The 21074-nt window shown below is 36.1% G+C and overlaps 1 protein-coding gene across 3 annotated transcripts in view; it reads right to left on the bottom strand.

Moving 5' to 3' along the window:
* The window catches only part of SLC30A6 (solute carrier family 30 member 6), a 42010-nt gene that overhangs the window by 3724 nt on the left and 17212 nt on the right, over positions 1–21074 (bottom strand). For all 3 annotated transcript variants that reach the window (XM_077772780.1, XM_077772781.1, XM_077772782.1), the window contains 8 exons: positions 12890–12970; positions 12250–12285; positions 11214–11308; positions 9103–9151; positions 8677–8796; positions 5910–6012; positions 4972–5019; positions 3915–3983 (listed from right to left, as the gene is read on the bottom strand). In XM_077772780.1, the coding sequence (XP_077628906.1) occupies positions 3915–3983; positions 4972–5019; positions 5910–6012; positions 8677–8796; positions 9103–9151; positions 11214–11308; positions 12250–12285; positions 12890–12970 (601 nt within the window). The remainder of the gene's footprint in view (positions 1–3914; positions 3984–4971; positions 5020–5909; positions 6013–8676; positions 8797–9102; positions 9152–11213; positions 11309–12249; positions 12286–12889; positions 12971–21074) is intronic.

Here is a 21074-nt window from a genome sequence, read left to right as displayed (position 1 = left end):
AGGAAATATTTATAAAGGTTGAATCTGACTTCTAGTTTATTATTTTTAAGTAAGACAAGCCATGTCTAGAAATGAAGTTGCCTTTGATTTCTTCCTTTTCTTGGCCACTCCCATCTCACAGTATCACTAGACAAAACTATAAAAGACACCACAACCTCTTTCACTCTGCTATGGAAATTAAAGCAACTAAAATAAATGAAAACCTTTTCTAAGCAGGAGCCTGAACAGAGTCTGCTGTGACTATGGTGTTTGCATTAATTTATGGCTTTTGTGACAACTATTCTTGCAGCTCAAAAACTTGTTTTATTTTTCCCTTGTTCTTAATTAAGTACTACATGGGTGCAGTGGTTAGATGGCCATGTTCTTCTTCGTTGTTGTTGTTTAATTTTTTAAACATTTATTCAGTTTTGAGAGACAGGAAGAATATGAGAGGGGGAGACACAGAATCCAAAGCAGGGAGAGAGCGAGGGAGACACAGAATCCAAAGCAGACTGTCAGCATAGAGCCTGACACAGGGCTTGAACCCATGAACTGCGAGATCATGATCTGAGCCAAAGTCGGATGCTTAACTGACTGAGCCACCTAGGCGCCCCCAGAATTACATTCCTAAAGCAATGTAAATTGGTACAGCCATTTTTGAAAAGTAATTGGCTATATCAAAAGCCATATAAATATGGATATACTTTTTTTTAAAAAGTATTTTATTTTTAACTAATTTCTACATTCAACGTTGGCTCGAACTCACAACCCTAAGTTCAAGAGTCACATGCTCTAATGAATGAGGCAGCTAGGCGCCCAGTGTGAATATCCTTTGACTCACAAAACCACTTCTAAAAATTAATCTTAAAGAATAATCACAAGTATGTGCAAAAATTATTCCACAAAAATGTTCATCCCAGCTGTTTATAAGGGAAAAATGGAATCTCATTAGCGGACTGATTAAGTAAATGATGGCATATTCAAATAATGTAAAACTGCAGCTATTAAAAATTATGTTGGGATTCTCAAAAGATAGCAGTAATGGTGGCACTTTTTTGAAATTTCCCAAATATTCCCAGAAAAACCAAAACTAAGACATCACCTCCAAAAACCTATGGACAACATCTATTAAAAAAAACTAGATAACATGGTTCCTCCAAGAAATCCTAGTCACAAGATGTAAGACCTGCAAGGTATCAGCATCTGTGAAGGAGGTAGCAACAGGATATGTGATGGACTGAAAAATCTAAGCAGCTAACTTGTACTTAATGAAAATCTAGGACAAATTTGAGGAAGGCAGCTGGGAAACTGGGAGGGGTTTTGCACATTTCAATGGTGGGTGAGTACATGGAGTCTGCTGTGAGATCTGAAGAGCTGGAACAGCCGAAGCCCTGTGAGCTCCAAAGTAACCAAGCAAGCTCCCTTTCAGTAGAAAGCCCCACATTAAAAAGAAACAACTGGGCGCAGAATCCAAATTGAACAACACAGCAGAAACAACAAAAGGCAGGAAAAGGGCCAGGAGAAAGAAAAAACTTTTACTTCACAGACTCCTCAGAAGAGGGAGCTTTAGAACCATAAATTCGAACACACTACCCTAACCACTAATTTTTTAAAAAATTTTTGTTAACACTTTTTTCATTTTTGAGAGAGAGATAGAGAGTGCAAGCTGGGGAGGGCAGAGAGAGAGGGAGACATGGAATCTGAAGCAAGCTCCACAGGGCTCGAACCCACAAGCCATGAGAACATGACCTGAGCCGAAGTCGGACGCTCAACTGACTAAGCCACTCAGATGCCCTTAACCACTCCTTACTTTAAAGCTCAGGAAAACAATTTTGCATGAAAAGGAGCAACAGAAAAGGTATGAATCCAAATTGCACACAAAATTATTATAAAGGGTGCCTGGGTGACTCAGTAGGTTAAGTGTCCAACTTTGGCTGAGGTCATGATCTCATGGTTTGTGAGTTTGAGCTCCACGTGGAGCTCTGGGCTGACTATGTGGAGCCTGTTTGGGATTCTCTTTCCCTCTCCCTCTGCTCCTCCCTTGCTCGTTCGGTCTCTCTCAAGATAAATAAACTTAAAAAAAGAAATGAAGACCAGACTAGAAGGAAAACAAAAGCAAATAAATATACAGGTCTACTATAAGGGAAATAAAAGGCGAAGAGAAGGAAGTTTTAAAAATCAAAGTAATTCAAGATATAATAAGGAACTGAAAGAAAATAAATACAAAAGACCCAACATGCTTACAATAGGAGATCTCAAAGAAGATACTAAAAGCAAGAGAACAAAATTAAATATTAATAATTAACTTTCCTGAAAGTTAAAAAAAAGTTTTTTGCAATTCCATTGCTGAAAGGCATAACTGGAGTAACTGATCCAAAACAACCAACACCAAGACATAGTCTAGTAAAATTACTGGACTTTAAACAAACAAACAAGCAACCAAAAAACAAAACTCTTGGGGCATCTAGGCAAAGATCAAGTCACACTTAAGGGAAAAAAAATTTGACCATAAAAGTAATACTTAGTAACACAAAAAACTGTAAACGATATGTTAAGTGAAAAGAGCAAATTATAAACTGCATGGTTTCATTTTCTAAGGAGAGAAAATAGGTAAGTATAAATAAAAAAATGTTCTGGAGGCTTTTCTATATGATAGAATTATGGCGAAATTTTTTTTTTCTGAGTACTTTTCTGTATTCTCCTCGTCATTCCTGACAGAGGAATAGAACCATGGCATAATTGTCTCTCTGGTAATGGTCCAAGCTGGATTTGCAAAAGTTAATAAAAAGAAACCTTACAAAAATGGGACATAGGAAGCCAGAAGGAAGGGTCTCTCAGGCCGTCCCACCCACAGTCAGCTGCAGAGTCAACAGGAAGAGAGATAAAGTCCATTCTACTTTAGCTACTTTATAACATCAACAGGAGGAAAGAGGTTTTCCTCCTTCTGTGACAACAGCCCAGCCAATGAGAGACTACCACAACTCAGGCAGTGAAAGCCACTACACTTGAACTTCCGGTTTACTTCACTGGATTTTTCATTTGTAACAGTCCTTTCCACTTCCCCCTTTCCTCTAGGAAAGAGGGTTCCTCTCTCTTTTGTTCTTCAGACGTGCCTGTAGTTTGGTTGTAGCTTGCTTATCCCTAATTGCAATTCTCTGGTATTCCCAAATAAGCTCTTTTTTGCTAGTAAATTAACTGGTCTTATTTTTTAAGGTTAATATCAAAAACATGGAGGGGCGCCTGGGTGGTTCAATTGGTTAAACATTTGACTTTGGCTCAGGTCATGATCTCACAGTTTGTGAGTGCAGGCCCTACATGGGGCTCTGTGCTGACAGCTCAGAGCCTGGAAACCTGCTTTGGATTCTGTGTCTCCCTCTCTGCCTCTCCCCTGCTCACATGCTGTGTGTCTCTCTCTCTCAAAAATAAATAAACATTAAAAATCATGTTTGAAGGTAAAAAAAATAAAGAAAATATCCCTCAACTAATCTCAATTAGGTTACTGAATCCATCTACATTTTAGACTCTATAAAACAGAAACGGTAATCAAAGGTTCTATAAAAATTTAAAGAAATGCTTATTTCAGTTTTAAAAATTATAAACTATGTTTCATTTATTTTAAATTTATTTATTGTTTAATTTATATTCAAGTTAGTTAGCATAAACTATGTTTTTTTAATTTTTTTTAATGTTTCAGTTAATTCTGAGTGAGAGACAGTGTGTGCAGGGGAGGGTCAGAGAGAGAGACACACACATAATCTGAAGACAGGGTTCAGGCTCTGAGCTAGCCATCAGCACAGAGCCCAACGTGGGGCTTGAACCCATGAACATGAGATCATCACCTGAGCCAAAGTCAGACGCTTAACCGACTGAGCCACCCAGGTGCCCCATTATAAACTATGCTTTAAATTACAACTACATTAACACAGAAAACATACCAATGAGCCAAAACCTAGGGTCCAAAAATGCTCGTTTCGAACTTCTAAAACTCCATCCAAGGTAGATACCTAATCATAAACAAAGAAACAGGGATGTACATATTTGACATATCCAACACAGTTCAGTCACATTACTGACTTGATCCAAGCCTAGAAATGATCTGATCAAACCCTGCATGAGGACACTCATTAGCCAAGAGAAGTCCCAGACCACTCAAGGTATCATTTTACTTGTTCAGTAGTTAGCCAAGGCCTTGTATTCCATTTCTTGTCCCGTCCAATTCTTTTAGAATCAGGTCTTTACCACCTACCCTCACCACCACCTTATTCAATAGCAGATGGTTCTTTTCATTTTGTCAGTATGCCATATATTTATATCCAGCACTGGTGGTATTAGATTTTTCCCCCTTTTGGGAAGTCTTCTCTATCATTTCTTTCTCTGCATTCCCTTTTAACAAATTTCTGCACAATTCAGGATGTTACATGAATGTGGGCCAAAAGGAAATTCCAAGACCAGATACACAGTGTATGGTCCACTGCTACGATGAAATAGGCTGAGACAAACAGCCAGTTATATTGAGAACAGTGGCCTTTGTGATACCAGCAATCAATAGTTCGAAAGATGCTCAAAATTCAAATAATTAAATTATCATATTCCTTCAATTAGTAAGCAGGTGGGTATTTATACAATATAAAATCTAAACTCACAAATCAGTATGTTAAGTGATGAAGCAATCAACATGTAAAAGTGGTCTTTGACTTAAATAAAAATCCTAGATTTGAATATAGATTCATAAAAACCATAGCATTTATATAGCTAGTAGTGTGGTTTCTAGACCATTACCTTCCCTTCCACATTTATTTCAAGTTTCCAGACTGAGAATTCCTCAAATTTTTGTACTTCTGTCACTATACCTCCTACTGTGTTATGTACTATAAAGAACACAAACTCCCCTAAAATAAAATATAGATAGGGCTGAATAAAGTATTACTTGTACCCATTCTTTCCATTCTCTAATTATAAATTAAAATGATTTTATTTACTCTTCCACCTTACCTCTCTGATAAGTTTGTCCAATTGACCAATAACATGGGGTGGTGTTGTCTGGAGAAAAAAATTAAAATATGAATAACTTAGGAGATAAAACAATTTTTGCACAGTGGTCCTAAAACTAAAAAATTGGATTTTATACCAGCCTTTGCTTTGACAGCCTATCATGATTTAGTGAAGAGAGGTTTCAACTCGCTCCACTAGGGGGACAATATCAAGAATCAGCCCATGCTTAATTTGTATCTCACAAAGCAGCACTATCTCTAGGCCCAAACAACTCTTCAAGAATCAACCAACCAACTGAAAATATTTTGTATATGGCACAGCACTTATTAATAATAGCACAACTATTATCTTATTGTTACTACTGTTTCTGGAGCTAAAACTACGGCCCCTAAGTTTTAGAAAGGGCATGAGGGTAAGACAGAAGGAAAGCAGTGCTTACATATACATCTATCCCCGTGAATCTACCTGTGCATTCAGGTGCTTGTCTACAGGTGTTCCTACTGTTTATATAAGGAATAATTGGCCATTTTCAATTTTAAATATGAAATTTAGAAGTCTCACTGGTTCAATGACAGGAAATAAGAAAACAATCACAACCAGACTATATAATAGCCAAAGCACATTTATTGAGGGAAAATAAATATGCCAAAAGTATTCTAAGTAACACTGTTTTCACTTGAAACATTATCAGAAAAAAAAAATTTTTAGTTTATGATTTTGTCTTATAAATACAGGAAGACTTATACATATGTTATGAGCCAAGAAATTTCATCTGCTTCTTACTGTATAGATTTCAGAGATTACTGTTTGAGCTCATGTCTAATGAGGCCTTCCAAAAGCTAAAAATTTCACATCTGGTAGAAGAACACATGTAATTTTATACTCTGGTAGAAAAACCTGGCTAATATTAAGCATGTGCATTGAAAGAGGATCCTTACCTGCAGTAATACTTTGCCACTGTAGACGCTCATGGGATACATAGTGCCAAATGTCATCAGAGCAATGGCTATGGCAGAAGCAGTGTCCACAGCAAAATAATTACTAAAAGGAAAAAACAATTCTAAATCTCAAACATATGCATCACTGAGCTTCTTACAATTCAATCTTCCAAAACATTAATTATCTGAAGGAACAGGACTTTTACCACAAGCGGCCACCGCTGGCAAAGAGAGTGTCTCAAAAAAAATGAAAAAACAAAAACCAACAAAAAACATTTTCAGAATCCTTTCTTGCCAAAGTTTAGTGGAAAATAATAATTATGTTAAGCAGTGTGAAGAGATGGTGAAAAAAACAATGTGAACATTCCTCATTATGTATTTTCAATCTACTTGTCAATGAGAAAGATTTCATATATATTCATTTGTTGCAACAAATAAAAACCTTCAACATGTAATTTCTGATACAGAGAAGACTAATGTACTTCATCAGTGCTTCCAACTGTAAATTTTATTTTTCCTGTAAATAATAACTTTCCCGTTATTACTAAGAATTTTTGAAATTCCTCAGGAATTACACAAGGTGAGATTCTATGGGAATTCGTCAGAGAACATGGTCGCTAAAGTACAACACTCATCAGTAGTTCAGACTGTTCTGTTAATAAGACAGACCAAAATGTCAATGCCAATGCCAATGATTACAAGCTGATCTTTTTTTTTTTTAACTTTTTCCCACATGATGGGAATACAAACATGAGGAAAGACCTAGTCTCTACCTTTAAAATAGCAAGAGATAACCATGTTAAGAAAATGAAGCAATTTGGGAAAAAAGGAGACGTCCTATAGGGTATCCTGGATGCACAAAGGAGTGAGTGACAAGTCTCCCAAGGTAGGGATAATTCAGAAAGGATTATAAAATAGAAAGAGACATCGAAGCTGACTCTTCAAAGATGAGTGAGGCAGTGGAAAAATGGTATCACAGACAGTGAAAGCAGCAAGGGTGTGAGAGTCCTGACAAAGCACTGAAACTAGGAGCAGGCAAACAGACAGGTGGATGTCCAGTGAGCTTGGTAGGGGTCTTACCATTCTAACAGCTTTTATTTTTTTAAATATACAAAGAGGAGGATTTTGAAACAGGAAAACATTATGGCCAAATTTGCAACTGAATAATGACATTAGTAGCAAAACAGAAGATAACTAGAGATGTTTGAGAATGATAGAAGAACAGAAGACTATTCTAATTAGACCAAAGAAATGATGATAAGGCCTCAATTTGGGGAGCAGCAATGAGAATGGGAAAGAGAGGACGGATAAGTATTAAAAAGGAAGATCCAATCAGATTGGCTAACAAGAGTATTATTTACAATAGCCAAGACATGGAAACAACCAAAGTATCCCAAAGTATTTGGGAGAGGTAAGAGGGGAGGTGGGAGAAATATGATATTAAACAGGGTACTGCAGTTCCTCAAAAAATTAAACACTGAATTATCCTATAATCCAGCAATTCTACTTCTGGAAAAATGCCCACAAGAATGGAAAGTAGGGGCTCAAACAGATATCTGTACACCATGTTCACAGGAGCACTATTCGCAACAGCCAAAAGGTGGGAACAATACAAATATCTATCAATGGATAAGTCAACAAACAAAATGTGTTCTGTATATACAATGGAATATTATTCAATCTTAAAAAGGGAGAAATTTCTGACACATATTACAACATGAAAGAATCCTGAAAACATTACACTAAGTAAAATAAGCCAGATACAAAAGTACAAATACTGTATGATTTTATATGAAGTACTTTATCAAATTCATAGAGACTGGAAATAGAATAGTGGTTACCAGGGGCTGAGGGAAGAGGGGAGGGGGAACTACTGTTTAATGAGTTTCAGGTGGGGAAGATGAAAAAGTTCTGAGGATGGAAGATGGTGACATTTACACAATGATGTGAGGTACTTAATGCCACTGAACTGTATGCTTAAAAATGGTTAAAGTTTTAATGTAATTTTTAAAAATAATGCAACAGAATAGGTGGTAGTAGTATTCACTGAGGTGGGAAATATAAACAGCTTTGGGGATGGGGAAAATGGGTTCAGTAGATGTAGACACGAATAGAAGTCAGTAAGATATGCCTTTTGGAATTCAACAGACATCTGGACTAGAAATAAAGAAAGGTTTGGGAAACTCACAGAAGTGGTAAATAAAAACAAGTAATTGAGTTTAATCTTCCAGAAGAGTATGCAAAACAGAAAAAAAGAATTATTATGGGCAGATTCTAGTAAACACTAATAATTAAAGGGTAGGTAGTCAAAGAATCACATATCATAAAACGCTAAGTATGCTTAAAGCAGCTATAAAGTCTACTTCCTAAAAGGTTTCCCTTTTGTTTTTTCTTTTTCTTTCTTTTTTTTAAGGCTTGCCTTTCCATACCTACTTCCCCTTCCTTCTCTCAGAAACAGTAGCCATGGCTTATGTGTCATCTTCTGGCACTGTCATCTTCTCTGTTTCACTCACCAGGTCAGCAGTAGGGAATTTAAATAGTTTTCCAGTCTGAATTATAGATTATGGTGAAAAATACTTATTGAATCCAACCCCCTTAATTTTTCAGATGAAGATACTTAAGGACAAGACTTAACCAAAATAACACAAAGTTATTGCTTAGTCATAAGCAAACATGCTCTAAGTTTAATCCTTATCTATCCCGCAGATGCCTTTAAAAGCCAGGCCCCCAAAGTAGAAACCACTTGACAGCAATAAAAACTACTTACTTAATTTCAATTAGCATATACGTAATACAAAGAGCAAATGCTCCAGCAAGATCAATCAAAACAAATGGATTCATTCGGGGAAGGAAGATGCTGCTAAGTCCTGGAATAATTCCACACAAGCTATGAAGAAACAAAGAGCATTCATTAGCAGAACTCAGTGTAATACTGATGGAAATTTTGTAAAAGATAACTTGTATTTTTGCATCATATGTCTTTTATAGAAAGCAAAGAAGATGTGGGAACAAAGTTCTCTCACTCATAAAGATCTCTTATATCATCAATTAAAAAGTAAAAGGAGAATAAGTTTGATCTGTGAGATTCATGTAGCAGCCACAGCAATGAAAAATGTAAATTCCCATGACAGATGCATTTCTTGTACATCCCTTTGAAATTATGTGTATCATGAACCCCCACATAACATCTTACCTTCGACTAAGATCTGCAACATGCTCTTGAAGCCAACTCGTACTAGCAGCTTTAAGAAGAAAACACTTTAATTACCTATATAGAAAAATAAACCACTACCAGAAATACTTGATTTCCTTAATTTAAAAGATAAGATTTACAACTGTATAACATTGTACAAAAGGACATGCTACTTAAATCTAGACCTTTTTTCCTCTTTTATCCCTTCAAGAAAATAAAGCAAAAGCAGTTTCAACTATTTATATCACTGACCTGGAGGAATTAGTGAACTTACATTATGTCAGTGTACTATTAATTTTAAAGGCTCTTTAAATGTAAAGCAGAACTTCATAAGCAGTATGCTGAGAATGGGTTATAGGTATACCAATTCTCGGAAAGGCCAGGTAGGGGATCTGGCTACATGCAGACACCTGCCAGTTACTATTACTGAACAAGGCTCAAGCATCCTCTTACATTTATCTCAGGGTTACAGAAGTATTCACTATTTTACGTGTAACATGATGTAAAAGATTGGCAAGCTTTATACAAAAGCCATTTGGTAGAGCAGTTAAGAGCAGACTCTATTGCCAGAATATCTGGCTTAAAACCCAGCTCTTAGCTAGACATTAGGCCTGGGGCAAGTGATTTAATTTCTCAGTACTTCAGTGTAAAATAGAAACAATAAAATTATTTACTCATGTGGTTACAGGGAGAATTAAATGGGTTGATCCATATAGAGTTTAGCATAGTGCCTGGCAGACAGAAAGTGCCCAGTATAATTTTCTACTCAAATTTCAACTTATGTCACAAATATTAATGTTTCTGGGAACTTTAATATCCAGCTAATGAAAATATAAACTAGATAGTCTTTCCAGATATAAGTCTGGCACGATATACATTAATGACTTAAAAGATATTTTATTTCTAACCCATTTATAATTTCTCTGGGGAATTTACCCTGAAAACTCACAGATGCATTCAAGAAATCTGATATCAGAAAGCAGATTGTAGCATTATTTGTAAAAGGAAAACCTGGATCTTTCTAATCTTCATGGAGAGGTATAATTTTTATATCTTTGTACCTTCTTAAAATTTCTAGAATGAACATTATACTATGTTAATAATTTATGTTTTTTTCAAAATAATTTGGGACATCAAAATACTGTATTTAGTTTTCTAGTTCATGCAGTAATTCTCAAACTTTAATTCATACAAATACAACTAATTCTTCATAACATGAAGGTGTTTAAACTAGAAAGGGCAATTCAGAAAAGTTTTCTTCTATTGATTGTCATAGTGTTCAAGTCAGGAAGACCTAAAAAGACCCTCTCCTATCTTTGTTTCAAAGTGTGGGTCTGTGCACACAGCCCACTTTTGGTTTTACCTCACTTCTCCATCAATCAGTGATTGACCCTTTGTGGGTTAGTGGGATTCCAGAACATGGAAATTACTGAAAAATGACAATAATTTTAGCCACTGAGTTGAAATAACAGTCTAAATTTTTAAAGACCTAAAAATAAAAGAATATTTCAAAATACATATACATGAGCACATCAACCATTTGAAATATACTGATATTTCTAAAATGCTTGCAACAGACTTTTTTTAGGTAGGTTACACATCTAAAATCCCATGCATGTTATTTGGCAAATGTAATTTTTCATCACATATAATTTAATATATGTCAGTTCTGCATGTTTTTAAGAAATATGTTTTTTTTTTTTAAATGTTTATTTATTTCTAGGAGACAGAGAGAGAGACAGCATGAGCAGGGGAGGGTCAGAGAGAGAGGGAGTCACAGACTGAAACAGGCTCCAGGCTCTGAGCTGGCAGTCAGCACAGAGCCCGACACGGGGCTCGAACCCATGAACCGTGAGATCATGACCTAAGCGAAAGTCGGACGCTTAACCAACTAAGCCACCCAGGCACCCCAAGTAATATGTTCTTTTAAGGCTTATAGTAATTAAATTTGTAATCCTCTACTCATAAAAGACCTGAGAACTTCTCGGGTAGTTCTCTCTTCTCTTTAGGATAAGCTTTCTAGTTGATTTATGAGTTAATGAAACAAACACAAGACTTGTTTTTATGAGAGATGAATTAGATTTTTTATTAATGGTAAGTAAAAATCATACCTTCAGAGACATAAGCAAAAGGTTTATTCCGAATAGAAAGCATCGTGAACAAGTTGAAGGAAAGAGCCACAAAAGTCCCAACTAATAATCTTCCCCTAAAAAGAATAATAATAACATTTACCATTATTTTTTCTTGGTAATATCAATATATAATTTCAGTATGCAGACAGACTAAGAGATGGGAAGGGAGAGCGGTCTGCTTCAGTGGTTTGGGATTTGTGGAGCCAGACTCTGAACTTGTTTTTGAGCTCCATAATCCATGTCCTGTCTACTGCTCCATCTTACACAGGACAAATCTGACTCAGCATTAACAGTATCTTCCTACAGGTAACTGCTGTTATAAATCTATATAAATGCAATGGTATTTGGTTTACAATATACTAGACAGGTCAGACTAACTTGAATTGAACTGGCCAAAAGAGGTAAAGTCCATATATTTGGCAACTATGTAGTAGATAATTACAATTTTATCTTTTTTTTTTAAACATTTACTTATTTTCAGAGAGAGAGTGAGCAGGGGAGGGGCAGAGAGAGAGGGAAAGGGAGAATCCCAAACAGGCCCCATGCTTTGTGCAGAGTCTGACACGGAACTCAATCTCATGAGATCGTGACCTGAGCTGAAATCAAGAGTCCGACACCTAATTGACTGAGACACCCAGGCTCAATTTTATCTTTTCTAAAATTTTATCTTTTTAAAGGTGCTACTAGAAGATTTTGGATATCAAATTTTAAATTATAGAAGACCAACATGGCTAGTTTATGTGTGGACCTAGGCCTGGAAATAACAAGGGACCTAAAGCCAGGGTACAAAGGCCTTCCTGTGCAATATAAAAACATAAAGACTTGGGAACAATTAAGGGTGAAAAGAAGCAGTCTTGGAATTGGGGGATTTTGTTTGTGAAATATCAGTGAAATGTATACTGCCACACTCTGAACTCTGACATTGGCCAATGTAACCATTATTCCTAATATACCTCTTAATAACTGGGGATCAAATATAATAGTAAATTATGTTATATCAAAAGCAAAATCTCACGTGTGTATCTCGGGCTGCTCCAAAAAGCGTTCTGCACTAAAAGAAAGAAATAATGTATTAAATTGGTTCTAAAAATTATGAAATTAAAAAGCTTTATTAAATACAGAAGTAATCTAATGTGAACAAAATCTTTTTCTTGTTAGTTTGTTTGCTTATTTGTGTAGGTAACCTCTACACCCAACATGGGGCTCAAACTCATGACCCTGAGATCAAGAGTTGTATGCTCTTCCAACTGAGCCAGCCAGGCACCCTGAACAAAATCTTTTAATATGATATCCAACTGTTGATTATTAGCAGTGATCAGGAAAGGAGACTTACTAATTATCTTTAATACATAGTATCAATCTTCTCCACCAAACTTTTTTCAATGGGTTTGTACTAAGCATTAAAACATGTCTGACTGAAGCCCTTTCCTTCATACCTGCTCAGGATTTAGTAGCATCAAATAAGGTAATAAAAGGAGGGTGAAAAGAAGGGAGAAAAGTCTGAAAAATGAAGAAGACATACTATCAAAACTCCAGCACTGCTCATCTTAATTTGTATACCCTTCAAACCAAACGTGTCTCACTGGATTCCTTCACATTCCCAAAGGTGCTATAGGTGGAATTTACAATGACAGTGACATTGTATACAAATGTACCTTTCTTTTAATATAAAGAGAGCTCCCAATTGTGCCAAGACTGTGGAGGCAAATACAGCCAAGACTTCTAATCTTTCAAATCTGAAATCAGAAAATTAATTAGATCAGCACAATTCATATACCAGTGTCTCCAGAATACATTTTCATTTATTCACATACTCAATTTTTATGTGTACCTACTATAAGCCAAACACTGTTAGAACAGACTACAGATCTTTGAGAATGAACAGAAACAATGAATATCACAGATTAAAAAAGAATGCCTATTCATAAAACACCTATTCCTAGAACCCACTTACAGCTGTTATTTTTCTAGAACTAATTATCACAATAGGTAACACTTGATTGACCCATCTTGTGTTAGATCACTGGTCAAAGTGCTTAACATACGATTTCTTCTAAGCTTCCCAACACCTTACAAAGGTTACTCTGTCCACTTAAAAAAAAAAAAAAGAAAGAAAAAGAGAGCTAGTAAGTGGAAGAGTGAGATTTCCAAACTCAGGCACTCTAGCTCCACAGTTCATGATTTTAACCATTTATTATATGGTGTCTCAATGAAACAAATTAATTGCAGTTAATTATGTGTATGTCTCATAATACCTAAGCTGTCAGCTTGAGGCAAGGGCCTGTAGTCCTATTCATCTTAGTTTCTCCCACAACACATATTTTAATGGCATTCAAACTTGTGATAAGTATAAATGCTTATAATTTCTCAAGGAATTAGATGTCTTCAGAAAAGACAATAAAATAATTAAGGATGCTGATGACATTGCTGTTTGTAAAGGGGGAAAATGTTGGCATCAACAAGAGAATGTATTATTAAAAATATAACAGAAATGTATTTATTGACATGGAAGATATAAGTAGAAAAAGTGGGTTATAAAAGAGTATAAAAACAGTATGTAAATGCAGTATGTAAATGTTATGTATGGAAACTGATAAACTGATTATTAAAGTGCATATATGGAAATGCAAAAGGTGAAAGAAAGCAAAACAATCTGAAGACCAAAGCTGGAAGATTTATTTACACCACCAGATGTCAAGATTTATTTCAAGATTATTGTAGTTAACATAGCATAGTAACTAATGCAAGAATATACAAATATACCACATTGAAAAGACAAGAAAATCCAGAAATGGATTTACACATTCAAAGTCACCTAATTTTTGAAAAAGGTAGCAAATAAAGGCAGGAGAAAAAGGATTAACTTTTTCCCCAATAAATGTTTTATCAGTTGAACAGCTGTATAGAAACAAATATGCCCTGACCTCTACCTCAACCCATGCACAAAAACGAATTCCAGTTTGCCTGTAGGTTTTAAATGTGAAAGGTCAAACAATAAGACTTCTAGCTGATAGCATAAAGCAGTATCTTTATGACCTTGGAGTTGGCCAAGATTTCTTGACAAGTACACAAAAAATACAAACAATGAAAAACTGATAAGTTGAACTTATCACTGAAATAAAAAAACTTTTCATTCATGGAACTCTTACAGATAAAGAACTCTTACAGATCATAAAGAACAAAAAGAACTCTTACAGATCAATAAGGAAAAAAAGGTAACCCAATTTAAAAATGAGTAAAACATTTTAATAAGCACTTGAAAAAAGAGGTAATCTGAACTAGAAAACTATGAAAAAGTCAATAAAAATATGAAAAAGTGTTCACTTAGTCATCAGGAAAATAATTTAAAGCCATAAGACACATACACACACACATACAAGACAATACCAACTGTTGGTACAGGCATGAAGCAATCAGAACTCTCATACATTGCCAGTGGAAGAGTAAACTGGTAAAACCACTTTAGAAAACTGGTATTGTCTTATCTTTCAACAATGAACACACGCAATTCCTATGACTAATTTCACCCAAAGATTCATATCCATCATTTATAATAGCTAAAATAATTTATTTATAATTAATTTATAATAGCTAAAAGCTGAAAATAACCTAAATGCCTTTCAATAGTTGAACATAAAAAGCTGTAGTATACTCATATAATGGAATATGAGAGCAATGGACGAGAATGAACCACTGCTATAGGTGAGAATATACTGTAATCCCATTTATGTGCCTTCAGACAGGCAACAATAATCTGCAAATAGAGGTCAGAACATTGATTATTTTTTGGGGGTTTGACTCTGACTCAATAAAAAGAGGCTACTGCGGGGGAGGGGGGCGGATTTGTAATGTTATATATCATGATCTAGGTAGAAATTGTATAGGTATATTTATTAAAATTTACCAAACTATACAAGGATATAACAAGATATGGTCCCTGCTACCATAAAATTTAAATTTTTTAAATTTTTATTTGGGGTTGGGGAGAGCAAGCATGCAAGAGTGGAGGGGCAGAGAGAGGAAGAAAAAGGATCTGAAGCGGGCTCAGGGCTGACAGCAGAGGGTTCAAACTCATAAACTGTGAGATCATGACCTGAGCCAAAATCAGACACTTAACCAGCTGAGCCATCCAGGTGCCCCAAAATGTACATTTTAAAGAGGGAAACAGAATAACAATTTATAAGTTCTGGTAAGTTCTATACAGAGAATTATAGTAGTCTGATATGAAAAGAGGCTAACTAAATGATCTATTTTAGAATCTATTTTAGATTGGCCCCAGTTACTTAATGACAATGGCATTTAGTGATATTAGGATCAGAATAACAAGATGGCACTCACTGTAAAGATGAAGTGAAGAGCATTTCAAGGAGAGACAATAGCCCTAAAGCAGGAATATACGCATTGTACACAAATCACAGAAAGACCCTGTGGTATAGAGGGCATGAAAGTGGTAACCTCAAGAGAAGTAGGCACAGACTAGATTATCTAAGAATTTTGTAAGTTAGAGAAAGGAGTCAGGAATTTATTGTTAAGTATGATAGAAAACAACTGGGTTGTTTCAAGGAGGAGAGTGATAGTATGATTTAGGTTTAAAAAGGATAATACTATGGGGTGCCTGGGTGGCTCAGTCAGTTAAGCATCCAATTCTTGATCTTAGCTCAGGTCTTGATCTCAGGGTCTTGAGTTCAAGCCCTGAGTTGGGCTTCATGCTGGGTGTGAAGCTTACTTAAACATAAATAAATAAAATAAACATAATAAAATAAAATGGAAAACACTCTGGTTGCTATATGGAGAATGGTCTACGGAGGGTGGGGGTGGGGCAAGAGGAGAGGCATGGGGACCAGTTATGAGGCTGGATATTGATAAAGGCAAGAAATGAAGGTAGCCTGGTTAGGATGGTAGTAGTTGAGATAGAAATGGGGGTCGGGGCAGATTCTAAATGTGTTTGTAGGTTACCCTAAGGAAACCTGCTGATGGATAAATGTGGGGAATGAGAGAATAATAAAGATTTTGCTCGAGCAAATGAGTGGTGGTATATTTACTAAGATGGGAAAAACTGCAGAGAAACAGGTTTTTGAGGAAGAAAACAAGAATTCTAGCCAAAGTTTAAGACACCAAATAGACATCCATGTGACGCTGTCAAGAAGATCGTCTGAAACAAGACAGATCTCAGGGCTAGAGAACTGGAGTTTGGAATTACTAAACATAGATGATATTTCAAGCTATGTGACTGACTACAGTTACACTTGGATATTAGTTTTACTGTTTAACTGCTCCCTCCTTTCTTGTTCAATATAAGTATGTGGGCCAAAATGGGAGCTATCATGTCCTTGCTTAACCTGGTCTCCTGGCCACAGTAACTGATCTAAAGACTATTATCTGTTCCAAGCTAGATCAATCAATAGTTCTTTCTCATGATTTTCTTTACTAGTGCTAGGGAAGTATCTTTCCTTATCTACTATGAGGTTAGGAAAGTTCATGTTAAGGTCTTACTAGGAGTTATTCTAGTATGGTGGGGAAACGTGGTCTTAGAAACGAAACCTGACATACAGAGATAAGCAGGCCTGAGAGGTAAGAGAAAGACAAAGGTCCTGAGTGTACTAGTCCCTATGCCAGTTACCTGAGTCTTCCCACATTCTGGTTACATAAATTACAGAAGTTCCCATTTCCCCCCCCATACTAGTTTGAGTTGGATTTTGTCACTTAAAACCAAAAGCCTTAACTCAGAGTCACAGATTTCCATATACAGATATATCTATGTATCTTATAGCCAAATATCATAGTAATAGTCCAACTCTATCAAATTTCAGTGACACTTATGAGTATCTTCATCTTGCATTAAAATTTCATGTTTACTTCACCCTATTATAAAACCTGATTTTGTTCAAAAGAACATTCCCAATGAATGGTATGGTAGAGAAGATGGGTAAGTTTGGTCCAAGTTTCTTTGCCAAAGATAAATTCTTCTCTCAATGAGAAAATATATTTGCAAATGATATATACAGTAAGAGGTTAGTATCCAAAATATATAAAGAACTTATACAACTCAACATAAAAAAAATTTCCAATTTAAAATGGACAGAACACATGAACAGACATTTCTCCAAAGAAGATATACAGATGCCCAACAGATATATGAAAAGATGCTTAACATCACTCATTGTCAGGGAAATGCAAATCAAAACCACAATGAGCTATCACCTCACTCTTGTCAGAATGACTAAAATCAAAAACACAACAAACAACCAGTGTTGGTGAGGATGTAAAGAAAAAGGAACCCTTGTGCACTGCTGGTGGGAATGAAAACTGGTGCAGCCACTGTGGAAAACAGTACAGAGATTCCTCAAAAAATTAAAAATAGAATTACTATATTTACCCAAATACTACAAAAACACTAATTCAAAAAAGTATGTGCACCCCTATGATTATTGCAGCATTTTTTAAGAGTCAAAATATGGAAGCAACCCAAGAGTCTATCAATAGATGAATGGATAAAGAAAATGTAGTATATGTATATATGTGTGTATACACACACAATGGATTATTACTCAGCCATAAAAATGAATAAAATCTTGTCATTTGCAACAACACAGATGGATCTAGATGGTATAATGCTAAATGAAGTAAGTAGCATATGTAGAATTTAAGAAACAAAACAACAAAAAAAGAAAGAGACAAAAACAAAAAAACAGACTCTTAAATACAAAGAATAAATGTAGTTACCAGAGGGGAAGTGGGGGTGGGGGTGGGGCGGCACCAGAGAAATAGGTGAAAGGAATTAAGAGTATACTTATTTTTTTTAATGTTTATTTTTTTATTTTGAGACAGAGAGAGAGAGAGCACGTGCAGGGGAGGGCCAGAGACAGGGAGAGAGAGAATCCCAAGCAGGCTCTGCACTGTTAGCACAGAACCCGACATGGGGCTTGATCTCACAAACTGTGAGATCATGACCTGAGCCAAAATCAAGGGTCAGACAGTGAGGTGCTGAGCCCCTAGGTGTCCCAGAGTATACTTACTGTTATGAGCACTTAGTAAAGAATTATGAATCACTACATTGTACACCCAAAACTAATATAATGCTGTATGTTAACTATATTAGAATTTTAAAAACTTAAAAAGAAAAATGGCAAGTGTTGGTGAGGATGCTAGTGGGAATGTAAAATGGTGCTGCTGCTGTGGAAAACTATATGATGGTTCCTCAAGAAATTAAACATGGAATCACAGAATATGATCCAGGAATCAGTATACACCTAAAAGAGCTGAAAGCAGAGATTCAAACAGATACTTGGACACCAATTTTTATAAAAGCATTACTTGTAATCGTCCAAAGGTAGATACAACCCAAATGTCTGTCAACAGAAGAATAAACAAAATGTGATACAAACAAACAATAGAATATTATTCAACTTTAGCAAATCATGAAATTCTGACATATGCTATAACAGATGAAATTTGAAAACATTAAGTGAAATAAACCATATTCAAAAGGACAAATATTGTGTGATTCCATTTATGAGGTGCCTAGAATAGGCAAATTCATAAACACAAAGTAGAATGGTGGTTGCCAGGAGCTGAGAGATGGGGGAATAGGGAGTTATTGTTATGGGGATAGCAGTTTGTTTGGAAAGAGGAAACATTTCTGGAAATAATGGCAATGCTCATACAACACTGTGAAGGTACTTAATGCTATTGAAGTGTACACCTGAAAATGGTTAAAATACTAACTTTTATGTTATCACAAAAACCCCACCACCCAAACTTAATTTCTTTTTTAAAAAACTTTATTTAAACCCAAGTTAGTTAACATAGAGTGTAATAATGGTTTCAGGAACAGAATTTAGTGATTCATCACTTACATATTAACACCTAGTGCTCATCCCAACAAGTGCCCTCCTTAATGCCCATCACCCATTTAGCCCATCCCCCACCCTTACCCCTTCAGCAATTCATTTGTTCTTTGTATTTAAGAGTCTCGTATGGTTTGCTTCCTTGTCTGTTTGTTTTTTTTTAAGTTTATTTATATATTTTGAGAGAGAGAACAAGCAGAGTAGGGGCAGAGAGAGAATCCCAAGCAGGCTCCACACAGTCAGCACAGAGCCTGACATGTGGCGTGAACTCACAAACCAGGAGATCATGACCTGAGATGAAATCAACAGTCAGATGCTTAACTGACTAAGCCACCCAGGCGCCCAGCCCTCTGTTTTCGCCTTATTTTTCCTTCCCTTATGTTCATCTATTGTGTTTCTTAAATTCCATATGAGTGAAATCATATATTTGTCTTTCTCTGACTTAATTCACCTAGCATAATACACCCTGGTTCCATCCACGTTGTTGCAAATGTGGATTTGCAACAAGATTTCATTCTTTTTGATCACCAAGTTAATATTCCATTATACACACACACCCGACATCTTCTTTATCCGTTCATCAGTCAACAGACATTTGGGCTTTTTCCATAATTTGGCTATTGCTGATAGTGCTGCTATAAACACTGGGATGCATGTGCCTCTTTGAATCAGTATTTTTGTAGCCTTTGGAGAAATAGCTAGCAGTGCAAATGGTGGGTCGTAAGGTAGTTCTATTTTTAATTTTTGAGGAACCTCAAAAATTATATTCCAGAATGGCCACACCAGTTTGCATTCCCAGCAACATGCGAAAGGTTCTTTTTTCCGTGTCCTCGCCAATGTCTATTGTTTCCCAAGTTGTTAATTTTAGCCATTTGACAGGTATGCAGTGGTATCTCATGGTTTTGATTTATATTTCCCAGATGATAAGTGATGTTGAGCATCTTTTCATGTGTCTGTTTGCCAACTAGATGTCTTTTTTTTTTTTTAATGTTTATTTTTGAGAGAGAGACACAGCTCAAATGGGGGAGGAACAGAGAAAGAAGGAAACACAGAATCTGAAGCAGGCTCTGGACTCTGAGATGTCAGCACAGAGACCAATGAGGGGCTTAAACTTGTGAACTGCAAGATCATGACCTGTGCTTAAGTAGGACACTTAACCAACTGAGCCACCCAAGTGCCCCTGGATATCTCCTTGGAAAAGTGTCTATTCGTGGTTTTTGCCCATTTCTTCACTGGATTATTTGGGTTTTTTTTAATGTTTTATTTATTTCTGAGGGAGAGAGAGAGAGAGAGAGACAGCATGAGCAGGGAAGGGTCAGAGAGAGGGAGACACAGAATCCGAAGCAGGCTCCAGGCTCTGAGCTGGCTGTCAGCACAAAGTCTGACATAGGACTCAAACCCACAAACCATGAGATCATGACCTGAGCCAAAGTTGGATGCTTAACTGACTGAGCCACCTAGACACCACTGGCTTATGGTTTTTAGGTGCTAAATTTGATGAACTTCTTCATAGATTTTGGATACTAACCCTTTATCCAATACATCATTTACAAATATCTTTTCCCATTCCATCAGTTGTCATTTAGTGTTGTTGTTTCCTTTGCTATACAGAAGCTTTCTATTTTGATGAGGTCCCATTAGTTCACTTTTGCTGCTGTTTTCCCTTATCTCTGGAGACATGTCCAATAAGAAATTGTTGCAACCGACATCAAAAAGATTTTTGCCTGCTTTCTCCTTTAGGATTTTGATGGTTTTGTCTTACATTTAGGCTTTTCATCCATTTTGCATTTAAGAAAAGTGGTCCACAGCAAAGGAAACAACCCACAAAACTAATAGGCAACTGACGGAATGGGAAAAGATAGTTGCAAATGACATATCAGATAAAGGGTTAATATCCAAAATCTATAAGGAACTCACCAAACTCCACACCCAAAAAACAAACAACCCAGTGAAGAAATGGGCAGAAGATATGAACAGACACTTCTCCAAAGAG

Source organism: Crocuta crocuta, unplaced genomic scaffold (genome assembly GCF_008692635.1).
Source record: "Crocuta crocuta isolate KB4526 unplaced genomic scaffold, BGI_CrCroc_1.0 scaffold363, whole genome shotgun sequence".
In the NCBI taxonomy this organism is placed as follows: domain Eukaryota; kingdom Metazoa; phylum Chordata; class Mammalia; order Carnivora; family Hyaenidae; genus Crocuta; species Crocuta crocuta.
The sequence above is the reverse complement of the archived record's forward strand: the minus strand, read 5'-3'. Positions and strand labels throughout refer to the sequence as shown.